This window comes from Lynx canadensis, chromosome B2, assembly GCF_007474595.2.
Source record: "Lynx canadensis isolate LIC74 chromosome B2, mLynCan4.pri.v2, whole genome shotgun sequence".
Classification (NCBI taxonomy): domain Eukaryota; kingdom Metazoa; phylum Chordata; class Mammalia; order Carnivora; family Felidae; genus Lynx; species Lynx canadensis.
Genome location: NC_044307.1, coordinates 35,284,141 through 35,311,153, shown reverse-complemented (window position 1 = coordinate 35,311,153; position 27,013 = coordinate 35,284,141). Strand labels below are relative to the sequence as shown.

Below are 27,013 nucleotides of genomic sequence, written 5' to 3'. Positions count from 1 at the left end.
TTCCTGGGATTCCCTATCTGCCTTAGAGTGCTTTATACCTGCCCCCCGCCCCCCCGCCCCATTGTATACTCTTTCTATTTTCTTTTTTATTTCAACCATCTCCCTCCCTTTCCAATCTCCGACTCCCCCACTGCTAGAATATAAGCTCCATGAGGGCAGGGGCTTGTTTTGAGTTCAGTGATATGTCCCCAAGAATTTTAGAACAATGCCTGGCTCACAGAAGGTTCTCAGTAAATACTTGTTGGGTGGATGGAGAGGACAAAGGACTGAGATACAAGGCACCTGGATTCTGGATGTGGCTCTGTCACCGCTTGGCTTTGCAAACAACTTTACAGATGAGGGAACAGGTTTGAGAGATTATGTCACTTGCCTGCTGGGAGCTGGGGTTAGCACTGGGCTGTCTGGCCCTCCCCCATGTCCTCCATTGCCTCCCTGACCTTCTGGCTGGGAACTGGACGGATGAAAAGCATTAGGAGTGCTGCCCCACGGGGATCCCAGGCATGCATGGAGGGGCTGGGGGAGGTCCTGGGCCCGCAGAATCAACGGTGCTCATCTGCTTACAGAGGGGACTGGGCGACCTCAATTGGCCCCCCGAACGGGTCTCCTGCAGCAGCCACCACACCTGGGGTTTGCCGGCTCCTTGAGCCATCTGGCCAGGTGGCCCCTTGGCAGGGAGGACTCCCTCAACGTATCTCACTGTTCAGAGCTCAGCTGCAGGGCTGAGGGAGCCTGCTCCTCCCCCATGATGCCGGAGGCTCCCATTGATGGCAGGATCGCTGGTGAGTAGGAGGCTTGTGTGCCCCTGGCCAGGAGGGAGGAGGCCAAGTCCCAGAGGGTTATGAGTGACAGGGAGGAGGGTTGTTTTGAGCTGGGTGATGAGAGGGTCTGTGCTGGGCTATTGGAGTGTGGGGTGACTGTCCTGTGTACTGGCCACAATCTAGCCACAGCAGTCAGGGCTGCCCAGGATTGCCAAGCCCACCCTGTCTCCAGTTCAGCCAGTCCTAGTCAGACAGTGAGCTTGGCATGGGTGAGTATTCTGCTCCTTTACTTTTTTGTTTTTGTTTTTAAAAATCTGTTTTTTTATTTTCTATATATTTTATTTTAGTTTTTGGTTAGATATTCAGTGAAATTTCTTTTTTTCTTCTTAATTTAAATCCATGTTAGTTAACATATAGTGTCATGATGATTTCAGGAGTAGAATTTAGTGATTCATCACTTACAGAGAATATCCGGTGCCCCTCCCAAATGCCCTCCCTAATGCTCATCACCCATTTAGCCCATCCCCCACCCAGCACCCCTCCAGCTACCCTCAGTTTGTTCTCCGTATTTGAGAGTCTCTTACGGTTTGCCTCCCTCTCTGTTTTTATCTTATTTTTGCTCCCCTTCCCCATGCTCATCCGTTGAGTTTCTTAAATTCCATATATGAGTGAACTCATAATATTTATGTTTCTCTGACTTATTTCGCTTAGCATAATACAGTCTAGTTCCACGCACATTGCTACAGATGGCAAGATTTCATTCTTTTTGATTGCCGAGTAATACTCCATTGTACATATACACCACATCTTTTTTTTTTTTAATGTTTTTTATTTTATTTTTGAGACAGAGAGAGACAGAGCATGAGCAGGGGAGGAGCAGAGAGAGAGGGAGACACAGAATCTGAAACAGGCTCCAGGCTCCGAGCTGTCAGAACAGAGCCTGACGCGGGGCTCGAACTCACGGACCGTAAGATCGTGACCTGAGCCGAAGTCGGCCGCCCAACCGACCGAGCCACCCAGGCGCCCCTACACCACATCTTCTTTATCCATTCATCACTTGATGGACATTTGGGCTCCTTCCATAATTGGGTTATTGTTGAAAGTGCTGCTATAAACATTGGGGTACAAGTGCCCCTATGCATCAGCACTCCTGTAGCCTTTGGATAAATTCCTGGTGGTGCTATTGCTGGGTCATAGGTTAGTTCTATTTTTAATTTTTTGAGGAGCCTCCATAACTGTTTTCCAGAGTGACTGCACCAGTTTGCACTCCCACCAGCAGTGCAAAAGGGGGGAGTATTCCTCTCCTTTAAACAACGTGGGGCTCAAACTCAACAAACCTCGAGATCATGACCCGGGCCAAAGTCGAACATTCAACTGACTAAGCCACCCTGGCTATTTATTTATTTATTTATCTATCTATCTATCTATCTATAAATGGTTGGGTGCTTCCTATGTGCCACGTGAGATTCTGAGGCTTGTATTTAATCCCACGTTGGCTTTTTGAGGCTGGTATTATTAGCCCCATTTTAAAGGTAAGGAAAATGAGGCACAGAGAGGTTCAGGGGCTCCCCCACGATCGATCACACAGCAATAAGTGGCAGAGCTGGGACGTGAACCCAGGCGGTCTGGCTCCAGAGCCACACTTCCCTTCTACATTCATCGTTAAAGGGTTGACTAACAGGCTGCCAGACAGACTGACAGATAAACGGGCTGCCTTTCCAAAGGTGTGTTGGTTAGCCATGGCAGAGTAACTCCATTTATTCTAAGACACCACAGAGGGGGCAGGAGCCTGGCTTGTGGATCAAAAACAACTGGGGATCACTGAGACACAAGTATTTGATCTTTTTTTTTTTTTTTTTAACATTTATTTATTTTTGAGACAGAGAGAGACACAGCATGAACGGGGGAGGGGCAGAGAGAGAGGGAGACACAGAATCGGAAGCAGGCTCCAGGCTCTGAGCCGTCAGCCCAGAGCCCGACGCGGGGCTCGAACTCACGGACCGCGAGATCGTGACCTGGCTGAAGTCGGACGCTTAACCGACTGCGCCACCCAGGCGCCCCAAGTATTTGATCTTTTACAGAATAGTGCTTAACATTCTTTGAGCACTTACTCTGTACCAGGCACCGTGCTAAGGAGTTTGGGATATATTATGTTACTTAATTGTCATATCATCCCCTACAAGGAAACTGTGGCTCAGAAGAGGTTAGGTAACCTGCCTGAAATGACCCAGCCAGGTGGCCCAGGTAGGGGGACTTAAGCTTTTGTTCCCAGGCTCCCTCTGCCGCTTGCTCTCCATGATGGCATGTTTGATTTTCCCAGGCCTCTCATCAGGGTGCTTGACAGGATGGGTTTAACAGTTAGACTCCTTGGTCTGCCTGCCGCTGAGGAGCTCCGTGCCCGGGACATGTCCAACCCCTCTCTGAGCCCAATTCTTTATGTCTTCCTGGGGATAAAGGTAGCCACTTCCTAGAGTTAAGGCGAATCGAAGAGACAATAAGCCCCCACAAGTGGCTGTTTCTGGTAGTATTGTCGTCTTGACCATCCTGCCACATGGCTGGGCCCGGGCCTTATGAGCCCCAAAGCACCTTACTAATTAATGCCTGTCCTCACAGCTCCAGGAGAGTGCCCTGTCCCTACCCTCTGTGCTCTATTGCAGATTGCCGGCTGCTGTGGGATTATGTGTACCAGCTGCTCTCTGACACCAGGTACGAGCCCTACATCAGGTGGGAAGACAAGAACGCCAAGATCTTCAGAGTTGTGGATCCAAACGGGCTTGCCAGACTCTGGGGAAACCACAAGGTAAACCTCAGCCACCAGGTGGGATGACCTCCACACATCCAGAAGAGGACAGGGTAGGGGGTCAGAGTGGACCCATCAGCACTAAGGGATGGTCCTCAATGGACGGGGCTTCACCAGCAGCTCCAGATGTGTCGGGATGGTTTTATTTTAGGAGCGACTGAGGGACAGGAAGTTACTTCTTGAGGATGGGGAAGTTCAGGGATCTTGCCTTCTACTTGCTTAGCACTTGAGAACTTTTTAATTTTGTTTAATGTTTATTTACTTTTGAGAGAGAGACAGAGACAGAGTGTGAGCTGGGGAGGGGCAGAGAGAGAGGGAGACACAGAATCTGAAGCAGGCTCCGGGCTCTGAGCTGTCAGCACAGAGCCCGAGGCGGGGCTTGAACCCACAGGCCACTAGATCATGACCTGAACTGAAGTCAGACGCTTAACCGACTGAACCACCCAGGCGCCCCATGAGACTTTCAAAGCATGTTTCCATGAGTGGTGCCACATCTGCGGCGGGGCGGCTGGGCCAGATGAGGAAACTGGTTTCCGGGGGGCAGCTGGGGTAGAAATCCAGGTCTCAGGCCCTGCGGGAACATCAGACGTCAGGGCTGGAAAGGCCTGGGAACCCCTGGGGCCAGCATTCCCAGTGTGACGGACGCCTATACCTAAAAAGGGTACCTGCCAGACGACTTTAGGTGGTTGACTCCAAATCTAATAATTAAGTATTTATTTTAGTAAGAATGAAGATGAAAAGTTTTAACTACGATGTCAGTTTCTTGACTGACACTGGTGATATAAGCAAGTGTCTTTGTCTATAAATAAAGTCATTTAACTAAAAAAGGAGCCTTAAAAAAAAACTATCAGCAATAATGGTGATCTACAGGAGATAGCATTTCTTAAAATGGCATAGCGTTTGATTGCTAGGCGCTGCTCTGAGAGCTTTCCCCGTAGTAACTCATTTAATTCCCAGGAGACGTCATGAGGTAGGCGTCAGAGGGGAAATGGAGGCACAGAGCAGTTTTTCCAAGAGTTTGCAGGCAGTGGATGGCAGAGCGGGGGCTGAACACAGAGAGTGTGGCTCAATGCTCCCCTCTTGTTGCCTCTCAGTGGTCTGGGAGCTGGAAGGATGCAATGGACTAAAGTTTGGGCGTGCTTACCTGGTCCAATCCCCAAATAGTACAGGGAGGGAAACTGAGACCCAGAGAGCAGCAATTCCATTTCATGAACGTGTACTAACTGCCAAGCATTGTGCTAAGTGCTCTATGGATTAGCTAATTTAATCCTCAAACAAACCTGTGGGATGGATGTTCTTATCCTCATTTTATAAGTCGGGGAAACAGATGCAGAGAGGTAAAGAAACTTACCCGAGGTCACGCAGCTGCTTTATGTTGACCCCAAAACCCAGCCTCTTTGCCCTTCCTCTGCACTGCCCACCCCTCAGAAGAAGGAAATACCTTGGCTAAAGTCACGCAGCTTGGCGGGGGCTACTCCTACCATATGCCCCTTACCGAGCTAGCTGTCGTCATTTCCAACTAGATATATACTTATTTGTTACTACTTGTGACATTGGCTATTTAAAAGCAATGTGTGAGTCACTCCTGCCCCATGGTTCACAGCTCCGTATTTGTCCTCCGACCTTCCCCTGCCTTTCTCCTCCCAAACTCAAGAGAACTCTTGTAACCCCTCACAGAACCCTGGGCTGAGGGGCTTAAGAAACCATCCAGTTCGACCTGCTCCTTTCCAGGTGTGGAAACCAAGGCCTGGAAGGAGCAAGGTAGGGAGCGGAGGGTGACGTGGGACTGCTTTGCCTTCTAGAACCGGGTGAACATGACCTACGAGAAGATGTCACGTGCCCTGCGACACTACTATAAGCTGAACATCATCAAGAAAGAACCTGGGCAGAAGCTCCTGTTCAGGTGAATAGCCTAGGGGCCGAGGTGAAAAGGGGAAGCAGGGCTGGGCTTGGGTGGGCTGGAAACTCTCTGCGGCTAGGGCAAGGGCTGATTTGCTCCTGGGGCCCAAATTCCAGATTTCTGAAGACGCCCAGGAAGGTCGTCCAGGACAGGGAGCAACCAGAGAGCCCGGAGCAGGGCAGGTTGGATTTCAACGAGGAGATGCTGCAAGTCTCTCCCTGAGGGGCAGGTGGATTCCGGGTACCAACCGAGTCTCCCGGGAAGGCACCTGGCCGCACGGTGGCCTCCTCCTCCCTCCCAGGGCAGCAGGGATCCCCAGCAGGTTTTGCACTCAAGGGGTCACAGCTGTTGTCTCTGACCCCAAAGCTGCCTGGGCACCTGGGAGGCTGGGAACTGGGAAGCCTCACATTTAGGGCGTGGTGGGGGGGCATCATTCTTCGGTAGGGCAGCCCTGGGGCTCAGTGGAGTGCAGGGAGTGATCCCTCTCTCTGCCCTAGCCCTTGCTGCCTGCCCAGCTTGGGAGTGAGAGCATCTAGCCCAATTCCTTCAACTTACAGAAGAAGGAAGCGGAGACCCCTTACTGGACCTCAGTTTCCTCATCTGTGAAAGGGACGAGCTCATGACAACCTGACCTCAGGGGGCTGATCCTGGCTGGGAAAAAGGAGTATTGTTTTGTCAGTCTTAGTAATAATAATGGTAACTGACGTTTAAGTGTTTACTATGTGCCAGGCCTTGTGCTAAGGGTCCTTCCTATAATTTATGTCATTCAATTCACACTCCAAACCCCTGAAGTTTAAAGATGGGGAAATGGCGGCAGAGGTTTGCAGAGCTGGGATGTGTCTCCAAAACCCAGTGCTATTACTTGGTTGGTTGGTTTGTTTTAGTGACTCTGAATGTATTGGGCACTTCTCAAGCAGAGGCCGTGGCCCTACCTCTCTGCCCTCAGCGTCTCTGCTGAACAGTTCATTTCACTTGGCCCAACCTCCATTTCCCGAGTTTTCGGAACTTTGGTGCCTCTGTGACAGTGACCGGGTGAAGATCTCCACTCCCTCTCCACCTGTGGTTTCCTATCGCCCGTTCCTGGACCTGCCGTGTGACCTTGGGCAAGTTGTTTCATTTCTCTGGAGCCTCAGGCTTCTCAGCCACAAAATGCAGAGGCTGGTCCTGCCCTGACCTCTCAGCATTGCAGGAAATCTTCCTAAGACAGCGTCTGTGACATGCTTAGTGGGCACCTGCTCTGTAAGGAGTACGGAATCCGTGTTAACCAAGAGGACTCTGCAAACCCAGAGCTGCTCTAAAGCAGGGAAATGCCTCTGTGCTATGGGTTCAGCTTCTCTCTGCTCCATACCCCCCCCTTCCCCCTGCCTCGAGACTGGCTGGGGCCTCCCGAGGGGGTCAGAACCTCTCTGCCCGGCGACCCCTCCAGTAAGGTTTGGGGGAGAAAGGGGAGGGAGTGTTTTCACTTCGCTGAAAACAGAACTTCTTATAGTCACATCTTCTTTCTTGGAAGGAGGAAACCACTCCTGCCTCTCGCCCCCAGCAGGCCAGGAAATCCCCCTTCTGGCTGAGCCTGAACTGGCTTTGAATCACTGTGCAGAAGCTGATAAGGATTCTCAGACTTTGGCCCTCAGAACTGTGACCACTCTTGAGCGGGGCTTATGTCCTGGCTTAGTCCCCCCCCCCCCCCCCCCCCCCCCCCCCCCCGCCCCGGCCGGGGCCCTCAACAGTTCCACACCAGAGGAGGCCGGGCAAGTGGCCTTGTCCAAAAGGTTCAGTAGGAAAATCCTTGGCCGCTGTCATCTTCCTTCAGACTGTTCCATTTTCTTGACTTTGTTCCAGGATGAACCCATGCCCCATAGCTTTTCTCATCCTCTTTAACCCAGAACTACACAACTGGGCTGGGAAAGACTGTCACAGTCAGCGTGTCCAGACTCCTTTTATTGATAAGGCAACTGAGGCCAGGGAGGGGGACTGACCTGCTCAAGGACACACAGCCCAGCTCAGCCTGCTGACTCCTAATGGGGTCTCATAGGTTACTTCTTCCAGGGAACCCTTGGCAATCGCCTGGGGATGTGTTTGTTAATGGTTGTTAACAGCTGCTTATCCCAGTGATTGTGTCTTCTTCACCCAGGGGGTGATGAATCTCACCCAGTGCTGGGACCACTGGGGCCTGGGTTGGGCAGAAGTCTACCACCCCAGAGGAGCCTGGAGCCCTGGCCTCTCCACTCATTCCCGGGGAGGGGGATCTCCACCCTTTCCCCATCTCCCCAGGCGCTGGTCTGAGACATACACCTCGGTGACAGGAATGAAAGGATTCATTCAGCCCTTCCCTCCACCAGCATCAATGGAGCACTTGCTGTGTACCTGGCGTCAGGGGAGGCTCTGGGTTTACATCCAGTTTTTACACAGTCGGATTCTTGAAAAGTGATGGGTCACTGGAACCATGTCAGAATGGACTTCCTCACAAATGATTTTACAGAGCAGGAAATATATTCTCATGATTTGAAAAAGTAGCCAGCCATGTCTGTCTTTTTCTTTTTCTTTTTTTGCCAGATACTATTAAAGTCAACAGTCGATAAACAATTTATTTCAAAAGTGAGTGTGTTAAGAGGTTCATTAATGAAATAAATGACACCAGTCACTCTCTCCGTCCGGTCAAACCACTTACCGCACTAACCCAGGAGCTCAGGCTCCATTGTTCTCCATCTTCTCTGCTATGTGGATTCTTTTTCCCTCGCAAGGAAATTCCACACCCCCCCCCCCCGGCTTTACTGAGGGATGATTGACATGTAACATGGTGTACGTTTGTGACGACATCTAGCGCTTCCTTCAACCCTGGTGACTCTGCCGCACTTCGGGCTCCTCGACGCCGGTGACCCATCATCTCTCGCGGAGGAGCCTAGTGGCGACGACCTTTCTTGGCTTCTTCCTCTGGTCCCTCCCTGTGAGGTTAATCCACATTTTCTACCCAAGTGTTCTCTCTGAAGTTTTGTAGACATGAACAGAAAACACGTACGTTTCCAGAGTGAGGTCTTCATACCCCCAACTCTCCAGCATCTGGCGGTGAATGTGAAGGTGCTCCTGGCTCAGAAGGAGTCCGGTCCCCTCCTCTGTGCTGGCTTGCCCCCTCGTTGGGACTTCTGGACTCAGCTGCCACAGGGATAGCTCCACGAGTTGGGGGAAGAGTTTAAAAAGTATGTTGTTCTGGGGTCACGCGGGTGGCCCAGTCAGTTGAGCATCTGACTTCTGCCCAGGTCGTGATCTCGCAGTTCAGCCCCACATGGGGCTCTCGGCTGTCAGCCTGTCAGTGCAGAGCCTGCTTCAGATCCTCTGTCCCCCTCTCTCCACTCCTCCCCTGTTTGCACCCTCCCCCCAAATAAATAAACATTAAAAAAAAAAGTATGTTGTTCTGGGGCGCCTGGGTGCCTCGGTGGGTTAAGCGTCCGACCTCGGCTCAGATCATGATCTCGCGGTCCGTAGGTTCGAGCCCCGCGTCGGGTGCTGTGCTGACAGCTCGGAGCCTGGAGCCTGCTTCACATTCTGTGTCTCCCTCTTTCTCTGCCCCTCCTTGGCTCGCACTCTGTCTCTCTCTCTCTCTCTCTCTCTCTCAAAAGTAAACATTAACAAAATGATATATATACAGAAAGTATGTTGTTCTGAAATCAGAATGTGCGTATTTTAAAAATATTTTAATGATGAACCAAATTTTTTAAAATTCCAAAACCACTGTGAGTTAATTGCTGATAGGGGGAGGGATGCTGGTGGCATACGAAGGGAGTGCGGCCCTGCCTCTGGGAAGTTCACACAGACATTGCCGCAGTCCCCAGGGAGAGGTTCAGTGAGAGGCATGCCCACTGGAGACAGTGGTGGACAAAATGGCATGGGTGAATTCTGCTCGGGAGGTGCCAGACAGGGGTTGTCTAAGAAGGTTCAGGGGCACCCAGGTGGCTCAGTCAGTTGAGTGTCCCACTCTTGATCTTGGCTCAGGTCTGATCTCATGGTTCAGGATTGAGACCTGAGTTGGGTTCTGTGTTGACAGCATGGAGCCTGCTTGGGATTCTCTCTCTGCCCCTTCCCTGCTCAGGTGCGTTCTCTCTCTCAAAAATAAATAAACTTAAAAAAATTTTTTTTAATGTTTGTTTATTTTTGAGAGAGAGAGAGAGAGAGAGAACGCACACAGGCAGAACGCACAGAATCCAAACAGGCTCCAGGCTCTGAGCTGTCAGCGCAGAGCCCTATGTGAGGGGCTCGAACCCATGAACCCTGAGATCGTGACCTGAGCCGAAGTCCGATGCTTAACTGACTGAGTCACCCAGGCACCCCATCTAAATAAATAAACTTAAAAAAAAAAAGGATCCTATGGGCTTCTGTCTCTGTTTGCCCCATTTCTGGGGGGCCTGGATGTGTGGTGGGGCTGTGGGCTTTCTGATCACCATAAGCTGAGGGTGGGCCAGGGGAATCAGTGGCAGGGCTGACTGCAGAAGCCCATCCCTTGCGGGGGGGCGGTGCAAAAGGGTCCCCAAGTCATGTGCTTGGTTCAACCTTGCTTGCTAAGGCAGGAAAGCAGACCAGGGTTGGGGCTGACACCCTCATGAGGGTGAAGGGACAGCCTTTGGGGACAGGGAGGGGCCGTCCCGTGGTTGACCCATGAGGACCTCTGGGTCCCAACAGCACCAACTGCACATGCCCCACATCACGGGGCAACGGATGCTGTGAGGAAAAATCATTATTTAGAGTCCACAGGGAGCCTTCGAGTGTTCACCCACCGGATGACTTAGCAGCCTGTCCCGCTTCAAGGGAACCAGGCTGGCCTCTAACGCCCAGGACCAGGCTTGGGATGCATGGTTAATTAAAACCATGCCCTTTTCCCCAGAACTGAAGTGAAACCAAAAGGAGAAGTAGTGAGAGGAGCCGCTGGCCTGGGGCAGGGCGCCCACTGCCCTTGGGCCCCCTGGGCGTCACCACCCAGAGCAGAAGGAAGCCTGGCCCAGAGCCAGAGCCCGCTTCAGTGTTTTAGGGGGGCTGAACGAATCCAGCACTCCCCTCAGATGGGACGGCCCTGGCCCACTGAGCTTTCAAATGTCTACGCTTTTGCTCAATTAAATGAACGCCCTGTGGTAATGCTGATGGCTGAGGCCCTCGGTGGCTCCCACTGGTGGCTGTAAAGGCCTTTGATGATAATAATGATGCAAGAGGATAATAAACATAATGAAAATATGCACTGTGGTACACAGAATCTTTCAGGATATGGTGTCCATGGGGCAAAAGCTTTTAAAAGAGTTTTTTAAAAATTTTTTTTAATGTTTATTTTTGGGAGAGAGAGAGAGAGACAGAGACAGAAGGTGAGTGGGGAAGGGGCACAGGGAAAGGGAGACACAGAATCGGAAGCAGGCTCCAGGCTCCGAGCTGTCAGCACAGAGCCTGATGCGGGGCTTGAACTCATGAACCGTGAGATCGTGACCTGGGCTGAAGTCAGATGCTTAACTGACTGAGCCACCCAAGTGCCCCTAAAAGAAATTTTGTTTTTTTTAAAAAAATTTTTTTTTTAAACGTTTACTTATTTTTGAGACAGAGAGAGACAGAGCATGAACAGGGGAGGGTCAGAGAGACAGGGAGACACAGAATCTGAAACAGGCTCCAGGCTCTGAGCTGTCGGCACAGAGCCCAACGTAGGGCTCAAACTCACGGACCGAGAGATCATGAGCTGAGCTGAAGTCGGGTGCTTAACCCTTAACCAACTGAGCCACCCAGACCCCGGCATTTTTTGTTTGTTTTTAAATCGTTACTTTTTGTGTGTGTGTGTGTGTGTGTGGTGGGTGGCTTCTCATGCAGAACAGAACTGGGAAATCTTACTTCCTGGCAAAGACAATTCAAGGTCACTCCCAAATCCAAAGACAAGCAGAACAAAGAAATGAGCCTCCTCCTGCCAAGTGCTTCTCAGTTTGTCTTCCCAGGAATCTGGAATAAAGTTTAGGAGGGATGTGTTCCCTCCAATCCCAGGGACATGCCTTAGCAAGCCCTGAGTCCCGTGAATAAATCCTCCCCGTAACAGTAGCCTCTCTGAAGCCTACTGGTGCCTGACCCAGCGCAGAGGCCTTGTTGAGCTCTCACAAATGAATGCAGGTCCTTGTGAAACTGGGAGAGCCTCTATCGTGTCTTCATGGCCCAGGATTCTGGGGACACTCAGGCGGTGGGCTTTTCTCCCTGGAAAAGCCTGCAGTTTAAAGTCCCGTCCACCAGGTGGCGCAAGGCCTCTTTTTGGGGCGGGTGCCGGAGCCCACTGCCTGTTGACAGTATCCTGTGTTGCCGTGAGCCCGCCTTCTCTGCGGGTGTGAATACACATCTCCAGCCCGGGTCTACTCCGTAAGTGGACATCCAGCCCTTGCTTAAACACGTCCGCAGACGGGGAGCTCAGCACCTCTGGGAGCAGAGTAAATAGTGGGGGTTGGGGGCGTGGGGGTGGAATCGAGGGCACCAAAAAGCTACCTGTTCAGGGATAATGTCCCCTTTCCTTTCCCAACCCTCAGGCCACTGGCTTCTAAAATCCCTAGTCCCAGGCTCTTTGTTGGGTCTCCTTCTCTTATCACCTTATCCCTGAGTAATTTATCAAATTTTTGAGCAGACCCCAGGTGAGATCTTTCATAAGTCTGGGGCGTGTCAAAAGCCTCTCTACCTCCCCCCTCCCCTGCTTGCCGGGAGGGGTGGTGGGGAGGGGGAGGGTTGATTAGGAATCAAAAGGACTGGGGCTACCTGAGTTCTCTGGTGGCTTTTCTGAAGTCAACCTTCTGGGCCTCGGTTTCCCTATCTGTAAAGTGGCTAACGGCATCTTTTATCCTGCTTGCCACATTCCGTTGTTGAGAACCTGTAAATGAAATGATGTATTCATTTATGTAACGAATATTTACTGAGTACCTACTGTAAGGTAGGCACTGTTCTAGAAACTAGGGAAGACAGATAAGCAATAAATACTGCATCTGATGTCAGGTGGTGTGGTAAGTGCCAGGAAGGAAAATACAATAGAGTCAAGTGTGGGGAGGGGGGGGGCAATTTTAATACAATAGAGTCAAGTGGGGGGGCAATTTTAAATTGAGGGGTCAGAGATGTGACAAATGTGGAAGTCTGAGCAAATCTTTTTCACTTACTGCAATTTCCCCCTGTAGTCTGTCTCTCCGAGCCCTTTTCCTTGGCCAGCGGTTCCCATCGTGAAAGTGGGATAGACTTTCTGAGTGTTTTTTCAGATAGACACTGTTCTATTAGTTTCTGTTATGTGCAATCAGATGCAATCTTAATGGATATGAATCATGTGGGCTGGCTGGGAGGACATGATCAGATTGACGCAGAGCTCTGTTTCCCTCTTTTGCCTGTGGGAGAACCACAAGCTAAGGCCAATGAGGTCATAAATTCTCCTGAACAGGCCTCAACCCTCCAGGTCAGGCCCATCTAAACATCTCAACTCAAGAAAGTACTGTGTCTTACTGAAAGCACTCTGTCTGGAAAGCCCCAGAGTTCTAAGTATGGCTCTTGAAATCCCAGCAGTGCTTATCAGGAAGGGATTTCCTTTTAGTCACACACTCTGGCTAGCGACATGCTCAGGTTCTCTACCTGTGGCCTGGGATGGAGGGTAGATAGATTATCAGGGAGCAGATGGCTGGAGGTGGCTGGACATGGTGTGTAGTCTCCAGACAGATTCTGAAGCATCTGACAAAGCACTTTTCTCCCTACCATCCCTTATGAGGATTATGATCTGATCCTGTTTGAGGGATGGGACCACTGAAGATCAGAAGTGTCAAGGGAGCCCGAGGGGTCTGGGTCCTGGCTTTCATCCAGGGCCCTTTCCAACCCTTGGAGCAGATCATCCCAACTCCAGCCTTGCACAAACTCTAAAGTGATTTGCAATAAAGAATGTTATGTTTTCCTGGCTGAAGAGTGAGTGATTCACCAGCTTGGATCTCGATCAGCCACAAAAAGAGAAAAGGACCTTTGACAAAGCAGAAGATCTGATCTAGAGCCAACAGCAGGTCCCCAAAGAAAGAGCAGAAACAAAGGCTTTGTGGCTCAACCACATCTTTATTTTCAGCCTGATGAAGTGCCTTTCTGATCATGTAAATTCATTCAGTTGACTTTGTAGGAAATTGGACATGCCCAGATCAGAATCCGGCTCCTCTTCTAAGGAAGTCAGTCCTGATTAATCTGCTTCTACTGTATTAGTTAAGGTAACACTAGCTGTGGCACATAAACTGGAATCTCAGTGGTTGAACATGGTAGACATTTAACATGCAAAGTTTGGTTGGTAGGGTGGGGAGGGGATCCTCGCTCCACGAAGTCATCTGGGGACTCAGGCTGATGGAGGCACCACTATTATCTTCTTCATGTGGTTGCCATGGGGGTTTGACCTCCAGCCAGCAGGTGGGGGGGAGCATAGAAGATTGGCAGGGTGTTTTCATGGGCTAGAGCAAGGGGGGGGCATCCATCATTTCTGCCCACATTCCATTGTCAGAACTCAAGCAAGTAGCATACAGATATGTTTCCTGCTCTTACTGAATGACTTTCCACCTTTATTCATTCCACTTCCAGCCTTCTTTATCTTGCTCCGTGGCCAGGAGACGGACCTGTACGGATTGCACCAACGGGCTCTTTGGTCTTCTGCTTGAGTTGGGTTTGGTCAAGGAAGTCACTGGCAGAAAAACCGGAGAGTGTGGCCAAGGTATGTATTTCCTGCGGTCTCTCTTTGACTGGGGACTTTCCCCCAGTCCCAACCAGGTCTATAGGTTGGCCATGTTCTTCTACTAAAGGCCACTTTTCTGTCACGGCCCTCTCCATATGGTCACTCCCTCCAAGTTGTGTTCCCATTCCCTCCGCTTGCCCTTTTAGACTGAAGGGTGGTAACCACTGCCCACTGTTGGCAGCCCCAGGAAACTGCACCATCATTTGCTGCTCTCCCTACACCCTGCATGCATCCTTGTAAATGGTCTCATTATTACATTTTTCATACTTGTCCGGTATGAGTGTGCCTTCCGTTTCCTGCCGTGATCCTGACCGCTGCAGGTGGGCACACATAGATGCAGAGGGGCTAGGGAATGGAGTCCCAGCCTGGGTGCCTCTCCTCACAGTATGGAAGGGACTCTCTGCTGGACACCTGTCTCTGCCCCATCGACTCTGACCCCCGTGCTTTTTGGCTTTTCTGCCTGGGCTATTAGTGTATGTGACCTTGGGTTAGGCCCCTCACCTGTAAAATGAGTGGGCTGGCAGAAAATCTATTCAACTGACGTTTGGTAGCCTCTCTAACTGCAAATGGTATCTTGGTTGTCCTGAGCTACCTGGCTCCTTACCCATGAACTCAAGTGCAGGTTTCTCTTGCTGGCTCCAAAATAAAAGTAATCTCATGAAGTACCCCTTGCTAAATATCTTCTAACTTCCTTCTGTGGATAACATTGCGCCTCTCCCCACACCCCACCAAATTCACCTCTTGAAGCCCTAAATCCCAATACCTTAGGATGTGACTATATTTGGAAATAGGGCCTTTAAAGAGGTAACTGAAGTAAAACGAGGCTGTTAAGGTGGACCCTAATCCAATCCGACTGGTGTCTTTACAAGAAGAGGAGATTAGGACACACAGAGAGACACCAGGCGTGTGTGCACACGGAGGAAAGACCCTGTGAGGACACAGCAAGAAGGCAGCCATCTGTAAGCCAAGGAGAGATGCCTTAGAAGAAACCAAGCCCTGCCTGCAGCTTAACCTTGGACTTCTGGCCTCCAGAACCAAAAGAAAGTAAATCTGTGTTGCTTAAGCCTCCCAGTCTGTGGAACTTGGTTATGGCAGCCCTGGAAAACTAATACGTGTGCCGCCTTGGGTCCTACCCTGTAAGCTTTTCTGTGTTAGGGCTCAGTTCTTTGATAAAGTCACCTGATGACGTTTCAGTAGAGGTAAGGGAGTTCCTCGAATTTCCTTTCATATCGCATCTCTACTTGAAGAATGAATCTTCATAGGGTGATGCCCAAAAGGGATTGGCAAGAGGAAGATGTGGGCGTCAGCCCAGTATCCTTCTTGCCATCCTCCTGCAACTGATTTTGCCTCTGGGAGCAGCTTCTCTCCTACTCCATCACAGCCTCCTGCCCCTGGCATTGGGAAAAGCCTTCGCAACCCAAGCGGGGCCATTGAGAAAAACTCATTCCCCTGACCACAGTGATCGTTCCAGAGAAGGCATGTGACCCAGGACAGGCCAATCAGAGTCCTTCCCTGGCATTTTTCTGACTAGAGCTTGCAGGGAAGTTACGGAGAAGCAGGGAGGTGAGGGGAAGTCATGACAGGACCTGTTGTCCGTTTCCAGTCCTTGGGAGCCCTGAGCTGTCCCGATCCCTGAAGATCTTCCTTCAATTCTTTGACAACCCCAATAGCTTTCTAACGAATCTCCTTTCACTTGAGTTGGTTTGAGTTGGGGTTTCTGTCTTATACAATGAAGAATGCTCTGACTCTTGTCAAAAAATTGTTTGGCACACTTCGAGTTTGCTCCCAGGCCTGCCACTTCTGTCTGTCCTAGAAGGCGAGTTTCCTATCACTAGAGGTTTTCAGACAGAGAGGGGGGTTGTCCTTTGTCTGGGATGAATCAGAGAACTGTTGCTTTGGCACTCGGGGCAGTTAACTGTGTGACATCAAATATTTTCAGGAATAGTCACTGATTCCATTGTGTACAGTCTCCTCCTGTCAGGGATTAGAGGCCTACTATTTGAATACAACTCTACTTTTCTCTCAAACCCATACACCAAGAGCTTATGAACATCAATGTAATATACCATACGAATGCAGTGAAAGATAAAACCCACATCATCATCTCAACAGACACAGAAGAATCATTTGACAAAACACAACATTCTTTCATGAAAAACATATTCCTATCTGGGAATGGAATTGAACTTCTTCAATCTGGTAAAGGTCATCTATGAAAACTTTGCTGCTATATCACACTTAACAGTGAAAGAGTAGATACTTTCCCCCTCATGTCAGAGATTCTAGCCAGGGAAATTGAGCAAGAAAAAGGAATAAAAGGCATTCGGGTTGGAAAAGGAGAAGTAAAATTATGTCTGTTCGTAGATGATATGATATCGGATATGAAAAGGGCAGAGGAAAAAATCTATTAGAACAATTAAGTGAGTTGAACAAGGCTGCAGGATACAAGATCAACCTATAAAAGTCAACTGTATTTCTATATGCTAACACGAACAGTCTGAAAATGAAATTTAAAAACAATTCTATTTACAATAGTATCAAAAAGGATAAAATACTTACAAAGAAACTCAAATAAAGAACAAGAAATGTGCTCTCAAAACTATACATCATTGCTAAAAGAAATTAAAGAAGACCTAAAGACATGGGCAGACATCCCATGTTCATGGATCAGAAGACTTAACATTGTTAGGATGGCAGAATTCACAAATTGACCTACAGATCCCATACAATCCCTATAAAAATTCCAACTTTTTTTTTTTTTACAGAAATGGATAGGCTGATACTAATATTTATGTGGAACTGCAAGTGACCCTGAATAGCCAGAACAATAACCAAAGCAATCTTGAAAAGATAAACAAAGTTGGAGGACCCACGTTTCCCAGGCTCAAAACTTATTGCAAAGCTACAGGAAACGGTGGGGTATTGGCATGAGGCTAGACATGTAGATCAGTGAAATAGGACTGAGAATCCTGAAATAAACCCATACATCGATGGCAATGGAATTTGGTAAGGGTGTCAAGACTATTCAATGAGAATAGTTTCTTCAACAAATGGTGTTGAGACAACTGGGTATCCATATGCAAAAGAGTGAAACTGTAACCTTACCTCACACCAATATACAAAATTTAACTCAATACAAAATCCAACTTAATACAAAAATTAACTCAAAATGAATCAAAGACATATGTATGAGAGCTAAAACTATACGACCTTTAGAAGAAAACATAGGAGTAAATCTTGATGACTTGCATTGGGCAACAGTTTCTTAAATGATACCCCAAAAGCATAGCAACAAAAGAAAACGTAAATTGGATTTCATCAAAATAAGAAGTTGGAAAGACAGAACGGAAAATGGGAGAAAATATTACCAAGTCCTATATCTGACAAGTGACTTATACCCAGGAAATATGAAGAACTCTTACAAACCAATAGTAAACATGCAAATGACCCCACTAAAAACAGGCAAAGGACTTGAAGAGACAATGAACAATCACCAAAAAAGATATACAAATGGTCAAAAAGCACATGAAAAGATGCTCAACATCAGTGATCATTAGGGAAATACAGACCAAAGCACAATGGGATACTACCTCATACCTGCAAGGATGGCACAATGAAGATGGTGAGGCACCTGTGTGGCTCAGTCAGTTAAGTGTCTGACTTCGGCTCAGGTCATGATCTTGCAGGTCATGAGTTTGAGCCCCGCATCAGGCTCTGCACTAACAGTGTGGAGACTGCTTGGGATTTCCTCTCTCCCTCTTTCTCTGCCCCTCTCCTACTTGAACTCTCTCTCTCTCTCTCTCTCTCTCTCTCTCTCAAATTAAATAAATATAAACTTTAAAACAAAGATGAATGGTAACAAGCATGTGGAGAAATTGGAACCCTCCTACATTGCTGGTGGGAATGTAAAATGGTCCAACTGCTATAGAGGACAGTTTAGCAATTTCTCAAAAAGGTAAAATAGATTTACCATATGTTCCAGCAATTCCATTCCTAAGTACATACCCAAGAGAATTGAAAATATAGGTCCACACAAAAATCCATACACAAATGCCCATTGTAGCATGATTCACAACAGCCAAAAAGTAAAAACAACCCGGATGTCCATCCACTGATGAACACAATATGTGATGAACACAATATGTGATGAACACAATATGTGGGAATCTGTACAATGGAGTATTATTTGGCCATAAAAAGGAATAAAGTTCCGGTTGTGTGATTCCATTTACACGCAATGTCCAGATAGGCAAATCGATAGAAACAAACAGTAGAGGAGTGGTTTCCAGGGACTATAGGGATGAGGGAGGGATGAGGGAGTCCTAGACAGCACTGCTCATGGGAATGAGATTTCTTTTCAGAGCCATGAAAATGTTCTGGAATCTGATAGTGGTGATTGATACACAACTCTGGATATACTAAGAACTATGGCATGTGAATTTTCTGGCATGTGAATTAGATCTCAGTAAAGATGTTCTTAAGGGGAAAAAAAGTGTTTGTGAGCAAACAGACGTCTGTGTGGAGCGACAGCTTCCCCAAAGACAGCGGCAGGTCAGAGGCACTTTGCCGGGCCCCTAAGAGTGGGACAGAGCCCAAGGATTAAAAAACCAGGCTTGTCATCCTGATGGTTGTGGGCTTGAATACTGTTTCTACTTCTTAGGAGTTGTAGAGTGTTGGGAAATTGACTCAACCTCTCTGAGCCTCTCATCTGTAACCTGAGAATAATTTCTACTTTGTAGGGTTCTTACGAGGAGTACCTGCTCCGTGGCTCAGAGTATCCGATAGATGACGGCTATTATTAACATTATTTTCTCTTGGACAGAGAGGAAAGAGGTCTCTGGAAGGAAACTCTGGCCTTGGATGAAAGGTGGAAAGAAGAGGCCCAGGTGAACTAAGGAGACAAATCGATTTTAGGCTGTAGGTTGAGCTAGAGGGTTATGGAGGACCCCCTCCAGGAAGGGGGCCGGCGGGGGGTGATTGGAGAGGGAAAGAGTACAGATACTCAGCCTCCTGGTACCATCACCAAGTGGGTTAGAACTAGGAGGCAGATAGCGTATTTTGTCACATTCTAGTGACACAACTTTTCTCCCTTACTCTTGGGAAGGGGCTAGGCGCGGCTCCGTAGTGTTGCGTTCGATAGTAAGTGTGAGCCCCCAAACCAGCCCAGTGATTCTGCATACAGCAGCAACAGCCAGGCCCATTGGGACTACATCTCAGTGGGGCTGGATGTTTGCTTCTCATCAATATTTGATCTCTGTGGAGTAACAGATGATTTTGATTGTGTTCTTCGGCCTTTCCTGCACATGTCAAATTTTCTACGGGGACGAGGTCATCTGACTAGAGTGTTGACTAGGAAATCCATACTAAGCATGACTCATGACAGCATTGCCTTATGTCCGTGCTTTTTTCTTTATTTTTCCTCGTATCTTGCCCGGCTCCGTGGAGATAAGAATTTGTGAGCTGTATCAGTCAGGGTGCAGTTGGGGGAAAGAGAAGCTGTGCCAGCTGGTTGTAGAAGTAAAGGAATTAGAGGCTTTTAAAGTCATCAGAAGGGGTGGAGGAGTGGGTTCTGAGTTGTGGCCCCCAACAGTGATCTGGAATGCCACCATGATTCCTGTGACCTGGGCATCAAGGGCTACCCTTGCTCCATGAAGGGGTGCCCACAGGCTGGAATGCTGAACAACACAGTTTCTCTTGACCTTGCTTGTCCCTACATCCCATCTCACCTGCTCCTCCCAAATCTTGGGCCACAGCATCTAGTCGTCAGAGCCTAATTCACATCTGAAACTCTAGCAGCAAAGGAGGGTGGGAAGTGTACTTTTCAGCTTTTCAGCCTGTGAGGTAAAGGAAGGCATGGACATGAATGGGGGCAACCCATCAAGACCAGCCTCCTTAGAACCCTCTTGCACCGTTGTTGGGAATGCAAACTGGTGCAGCCGCTCTGGAAAACAGCATGGAGGTTCCTCAAAACATTAAAAATAGAACTACCCTACAGTCCAGCAATTGCACTACTAAGGTATTTACCCAAAGGGTACAAAAATACAGATTCCAAGGGACACATGCTCCTGGAGGTTTATAGCAGCACTATTAACAATAGCCAAACTATGGAGAGAGCCCAGATGTCCATCGACTGATGAATGGATAAAGAAGATGTGGTATATATACAATGGAATATTGTTCAGCCATCAGAAAGAATGAAATCTTGCCATTTGCAACGACATGGAGGGAGCTGGAGTGTATTAGGCGAAGCAAAATAAGTCAATCAGAGAAAGAATAAATACCATATGATTTCACTCATGTGTGGAATTTAAGAAACAAAACAGATGGACATAGGAGAAGGAAAAAAAGAGAGAGGGGGAAGCAAACTATGAGAATTCTTAATTATAGAGAACAAACTGAGGGTTGATGGAGGGAGGTGGGTGGGGATGGGCTAAATGGGTGATGGGCATTAAGGAGGGCACTTAAGGGATGAGCACCGGGTGTTGTATGTAAGTGATGAATCGCTAAATTCTACCCCTGAAACCAATTCTACCATATATGTTAACTAAGTAGAATTTAAATAAAAACTTGAAAAAAAAAAAAAGACCAGCCTCCTTATATCAAGATTTTGACATTTCCTTTGGCTCAAAACTCACTTGCACTGAACAACTGATGTTCTCTCTCTTCTTTTTTTCTTGTGTAAAATTTATATTTGCAGCGTGAAATGACTTTTTCCTGTGTGTGGAGTCTTTAAATTTACCTCTGAAGCCCTGTGAACACAAGCCCTTGAAACCAGGAGAAGTGGTTTCCTCTGATGAGTCCTCGGATGTGACTTCAAGTGCTCTGTGTTTGGCTGTTGCTGAAATGAATAGTCTCCTTTTCTACAGGAAGTGCGAAACTCCTGTGTGTTATAGGAAGTAAGAGCTTCCACGTATTCTCTTGAGGATAATGAGCACTTCCCGGAGGAAACAATATAAGTTAATATGTTGAATTTTTTTTTCAGTAAAGAACCAACAACCGCTCAACCACAAACTCAGCGGTAAGGAGCATCTGAGAAGATGCTTCGCTTCGTGAATAATTAAAAGCGAATCAGAAACAAGAGTGGCTCATCATACCAACAACAATGAACAGGCTCAATAGTGTCTACTTGTGTCCGGTATTTTTGCTGTAAGCATCTTTGCGGCAAGAGTTTTTGCTGCAAACATTTTTGTCACATAACTAACTGGCCATAAGGTGATTTTGCCATAGGAGATGAAACAACTGGTTGGCATTTGGTTTCATTTCTCCATTGACACATTTCCTTTTTAAAAAAAAAATTTTAAGCTTTATTTACTTTTGAGATTGAGAGAGAGAGAGAGACAGAATGTGAGTGGGGGAGAAACGGAGACAGAGAGACACATATCCAAAACAGGCTCCAGGCTCTGAGCTGTCAGCACAGAGCCCCATGCGGGGCTTGAACCCACAAACCGTGAGATCATGACCTGAGCCGAAGTCGGACACTTAGCCGACTGAGCCAGCCAGGCACCCCAGACACATTTCCCATTTATAGGTTATATAAAACTTCGCTCGCTCTCATAATGGTCTACACAGTGTTGAGTAGAGATGGTGGTCTTAAAATAGTGGGTGATAACAACTATGTATAGCTCTTTGATAAAAAGTTCGGTGAGAAAGCTTACTGGCAAGTGTGAAATAGCGTGTAAAGCAGACCGCACACTATACTACACCAGAAACTGATAACGTATCAGTTACAGTGATCACAATGCTCAGTTAGAAATGCTTTCCAGCACTGGCATTTCTTCCACATTTCTGTCGACAGACGTGTACCAATATGCCAAGAACGAAGAACAGTGTGGAAGGCTTTCACGACGCGACACAGAGCTCAGTTACAAATATGCATCCTAGTATTTGGAAACTGATGCCTCTCTTAATGAAAATAAATTTTAATGCAAAAGAAACCCCCTGATGCAGAATGAGGACATGAATCAACAAGCAAAAAAAAAATGTCTTTCCGGAAACACCTCTTTACCCTTCCGGCCGTGGTCGCCGAGAGTGGCTGGTTCTCCACACCCACTCCCGCCGTGGACGTGGGTCGAGGCAGCTTCGCCATATTTGCCACCCCCCCCCCCAACTTGTCCGGAGTTTTGCCTTCCACAATCCTGGTTAACCCCGGTTTCATTTACCCTAGTCAACAGTGGCAGAAGCCGATGATTCTCCTTCCTACGTCATTGGAAACTCAAGAGTAGCCTCCTGTGGTGTCACAGCGCCTGTCATTGTCCTCACTCGGTCTCCTCGCGTAGGCATTTTATCATCTCACATCATCCCCAGAGGAAAGGTGAGCACAGCGTGGTAAGATACATTGAAAGAGAGAGACCCCATTTACATAACTTTTATTACAATATATTGTTGTGATTGTTTTATTATGAGCCACCGTTGTTAATCTCTTACTGCACCCAATTGATACATGAAACTTTGTCATAGGTGTGTATGGATAGGAAAAAAACATCATATATATAGGGGTCTGTACTCTCCTAGGATTCAGGCATCCACTGGGGTCTTGAAACATATGCCCCGTGGATAAGGGGGGGACCCTGTGTTCCTGTGAATGAGAGACTTTGAAGACAGGCACGTACTTACGTACAATCCACAAAACAAAATCTATTATTTGTGCAGGGTTGCTGTGAATCTACACTAGGTATCTCGAATGTATTAAAAATATTTTGTATTTCACAATATTTTTTTTTTAATTTTTTTTTTCAACGTTTATTTATTTTTGGGACAGAGAGAGACAGAGCATGAACGGGGGAGAGGCAGAGAGAGAGGGAGACACAGAATCGGAAACAGGCTCCAGGCTCCGAGCCATCAGCCCAGAGCCTGACGCGGGGCTCAAACTCACGGACCGCGAGATCGTGACCTGGCTGAAGTCGGACGCTTAACCGACTGCGCCACCCAGGCGCCCCAATTTCACAATATTTTTAATTCCATTATTCATTTTCCGAGTTTCATTGTTATGCCTTTTAATGAATGTTCCTCTTTTATTTTTTGGCAGCAGATTGCCTTATGGTGATTCAATTCATTTTTTTCCTATTTCATTCTGTCTTTTTGAATGTCCCTCTTTCATTTTGAATTATTTTATCTTTATGGCAACATTGCCTTCAGCCAAGTAGTTATGCAGTGAAAATGCTTGCGGTAGAGATGTCTGTGGCAAAGATGTTTACAGTGAAGCTGCCTTGACCCACATCCACGGCCACTCTCAGCGACCGTGGAGAACCAGCCACTCTCAGCGACCACGGCTGGAAGGGTAAAGAGGTGCTTCTGAGAAAACACCTTTCAGAAATGTTCTCACATACAAGCAAAAATACCTTTATAGAAATAGTCCCTGGAGCCCTGGGTTACAATTACAAAAACTTGGGAAAAGCCCAAATGACTAGCAGTAAGGTTTGGATAAATAAATACAGATGAATACTATTTTGTTCTGCGAGGTAGTTGATATAAATTATACCAAGGAATCAGACTGGAAGCACGGGATATTCTCTAGACTTCGTGTCCTCCAAGAAGTCATGAGGATCTTCCTCACCTCTCAGTGCCCCCAGTGAGAAAGGAGAAGTTGAACTTGGATGTCTTAATTGTCAAATACCTTGGGTTTAAAAGAGGGAAGGGTGTAGCCTTGGAGAGGGAAGCAGGGACCACCTGCCCGACAGCTGGTTTTGATTCACCTCCTCACCCTCTCCCCACACCCCTGCCTGTCTAGGTTGGGGTGCAAGTGGGGCCTGTGAATTTCACTCCAGCTCTTAGAAGGAGAAAGGTCATTAGCGGAAGGCTGAGAAGCCAATGTGGGTGAAATGCAATATTCTTCTAAATATTCTAAAATGCATGGGAAATACAGGGACATTGTTGAACTCCTGTCCTGGGTATTGACTGTCTCTTGGAGTTCTGAACCCTTTCACTCATTCAGTTAAAAAAAATTCTTTGGGGGCGCCTGGGGGGCTCAGTTGGTTGAGCGTCCAACTTCAGCTCAGGTCATGATCTCGCGGTCCGTGGGTTCAAGCCCCGCGTCGGGCTCTGTGCTGACGGCTCGGAGCCTGGAGCCTGTTTCAGATTCTGTGTCTCCCTCTTTCTCTGATCCTCCCCTGTTCATGCTCTCTCTCTGTCTCAGAAATAAATAAATGTTAAAAAAAATTAAAAAAAAATTCTTTGGAGCTTGGAAGGAAGAAGGGATCTCCCCTACTCTTTGGGCCCAAACTCCCTTAAGAAACAATTTATTGTGGAATCACCACCACCAGAGGAACATAAACAAGAAAGGGCGATTGGGGGGCGCCTGGGTGGCTCAGTCGGTTGAGCTTTGGACTCTTGATTTTGGCTCAAGTCATGATCCCAGGGTCGTGGGATTGAGCCCCCCGCCGGGCTCTGTGCTGAGCGTGAAGCCTGCTTAGGATTCTCTCCCTCTGTCTCTCTTCCCCTCCCCCACTTGTGTGGATGCTTACGTGCTCTCTCTCTCTCCCTCAAAATAAAATAAAATAAAATAAAATAAAATAAAAATAATAAAAGAAAGAAAGGACGAGTTGTGAAACAGTGTATCCTAGATGTTCCTATCTGTGAATGTAATAATAGCATTATGTGATGCTATGGTATTTGCTATTAAAAACGATCCCAGAAGGGCTTATTCAAAACAATGGCTATCTCTAAGGTGTGTGGGGGGGGTGTTACATGGCCAGTGGCCTCCAGTGTATTAAGTTACACACAGACACATTTATTCTCGTACATTATTCTTTGCTTTGCCCCCAGCAAAGTTGGCCCACAGGCTTCCCTGCCCGTCAGGGGGCTCTTGTTTTGATAAGATAAGACCTTCAAAGTCTGCCCTGGACTGCTTGGTTTCAGGTTCCCTGGTGGGAGTGAAGTGATCTTCCTTATTTTGCCAGTGTAAAATCCTGCCTCTTCCCTGAAATGTGGCTTATTCCAGCTTGGGCCTAGTATCCAAGATCCTAATATCTGATCAAATTCCCCAGGGAATTCCAAAGCAGTCAGAAACGACTGGCCCTCAAGTATCACCTTGTGGACAACACCTGCAGGTGAAAACCTGGTCCTGCCTTGAACTTAGTGGGAAGGTCAGAGCTGACTAAGAACCTTGTCATAAGGGCGGACAGACCTGTGAGTAATGTCTTGCCTTGGCTTTGGTTTCTTTGGTACTGGTTTTACATTTTTTAAATTTCAACATTAATTATTTTTCCTCGTAGTTCATTGTATTTGCTTATTTTTTAGGGCCATGAAGGGAACACTTTGAAAGCGGCAGGACAGTACTGTCATTTGTCTGGCATGCACCCTTCTGCAGGACCCTCAAGGTGATCGACTCAGAGTGCTTCTGAGTGCTCCCTTCTAGCAGGAAGGGGAATATTCCAGTGGGTTCCTGACTCGGAGGAGAAGGGCAGATGAACCCTGAGCCTGGATGAGAGTTCCAGTGGGGGTTCCGGAACCTGGAGACCCAGATCGCTGAACAGCTGGGTGTGAAAGAGAGTGTATCTGTTTCCTGTAGCTACTGTGACAAACTACCACAGACTTGGGGGCTTCACACAGCAGAAACATTCTTTTGTAAGAGGCCAGAGATCCAAAATCAAGGTTTCAGCAGGTCGGTTCCCCCTGGAGGCTCTGAGGGCAATGGATTCCACGCCTTTCTCCTAGATTCTGGTGGTTGCCAGCAAGCCCTGGCATTCCTCGCTTTGTACATGCACATGTACCTCCGTGACTCGCGAATCTGTCTTTCTAAAGACATCTGCCATTGGACTCAGAGCCCCCTCTAAATCCAGGATGATCTCATCTTGAGGTTCTTGACATAATTACATCTGTAAAGACTTTTTCCAAATAAGGTCATATTCCCATGTTTCAAGGGTTAGGCCTTGGCCATATCCTCTCGGGGGGTCAATATTCAACTCACTACAGAGAGGGACCCAGCGAGAGCGAAAGCGAGAACGAGAGGGAGAGAGAGACAGAGGGACGTTGCTTCTGCTCTCGTTGCCCTTCTGGCTACTGGGATTGGTCATGGCATGCTGCAAATCTCTCTCTAATAATTTGCATGATCTCATATTTGCAAAAGAGCTGCCAGCTCCTGGAGCCAAGGTGCAGCCTTTCAGCCAGTTCACACCAGGCTGGAAGGTGGGCATAATGGGGCCCTTTTGCAGAAGACACCAGGGCGCTTAAGAGAAGGGGAAGTAGATGGGCACTTTGGGGCCGGTGGTCAGCTTCTGAGGAGCAAGGGCCTTCTCGAAACTCCTCCTCCCCTCTGCTTGTGGTCTCCTCGTGCTGGTGGGGAATGCCCACCAATGCTCTCAGATGGGAAGGCTTGAGCTGGGTTTGTTCAGTGTCTGGAGACACCACGTGGCCTTCTCTTTGGGAGTAGGATCATGACAGAGAAGGTCTGGCCTGCAGACCCAGGGCAGCGTGTCTGAGGCCCTGGGTGGACAGGAAGGAAGTTTCCATGGGGCACGGCAACCTGGAAGCTGTCGCTGAGTGAGATACTCCAGGAATCCCCCCCCAACACCCTCTTTACCGAAGTGGGTACCCATTTCTATAGTTTGCCTGGTGGGGGGACCAAGCAGGAAAATACTATTAACTAATTTTAAAAAATGGAGCATATAGGGGAGCCTGGGTGGCTTCGGTTGGTTAAGTGTCTGACTTCGGTTCAGGTCATGATCTCACGGTTCGAGAATTTGAGCCCCGTATCAGGCTCTGTGCTGACAGCTCAGAGCCTGGAGCCTGCTTTGGATTCTGTGTCTCCTCTCTCTCTCTGCCCCTTGCCTGATTCTCTCTCTCTTTTAAAAAAATAAACATTAAAAAGTGTGGCCTGTAAGTAATACATATGT

At 47.9% G+C, this 27,013-nt stretch overlaps 1 protein-coding gene across 4 annotated transcripts in view; it reads left to right on the top strand.

Moving 5' to 3' along the window:
- Nucleotides 1-26,787, top strand: part of ETV7 (ETS variant transcription factor 7) — a 45,218-nt gene extending 18,431 nt beyond the window's left edge. Inside the window, exons 5-11 of one of the 4 annotated variants that reach the window (XR_003968813.1) lie at nucleotides 564-779; nucleotides 3,416-3,558; nucleotides 5,361-5,461; nucleotides 14,033-14,162; nucleotides 20,881-21,079; nucleotides 21,166-21,329; nucleotides 22,348-22,388. Coding sequence is in view for 3 of the 4 variants with exons in the window: in XM_030315369.1 (XP_030171229.1) it covers nucleotides 564-779; nucleotides 3,416-3,558; nucleotides 5,361-5,461; nucleotides 14,033-14,162; nucleotides 22,348-22,494; nucleotides 25,166-25,279 (851 nt within the window). In the remaining variant the exon portion in view is untranslated. Of the gene's footprint in view, nucleotides 1-563; nucleotides 780-3,415; nucleotides 3,559-5,360; nucleotides 5,462-5,574; nucleotides 8,678-14,032; nucleotides 14,163-20,880; nucleotides 21,080-21,165; nucleotides 21,330-22,347; nucleotides 22,495-25,165; nucleotides 25,308-25,418 lie in introns of those variants that run through there. The other 3 variants (XM_030315369.1, XM_032593153.1, XM_030315371.1) reach the window with 3 other exon arrangements.
- The last annotated feature ends 226 nt before the right edge of the window (nucleotides 26,788-27,013 follow it).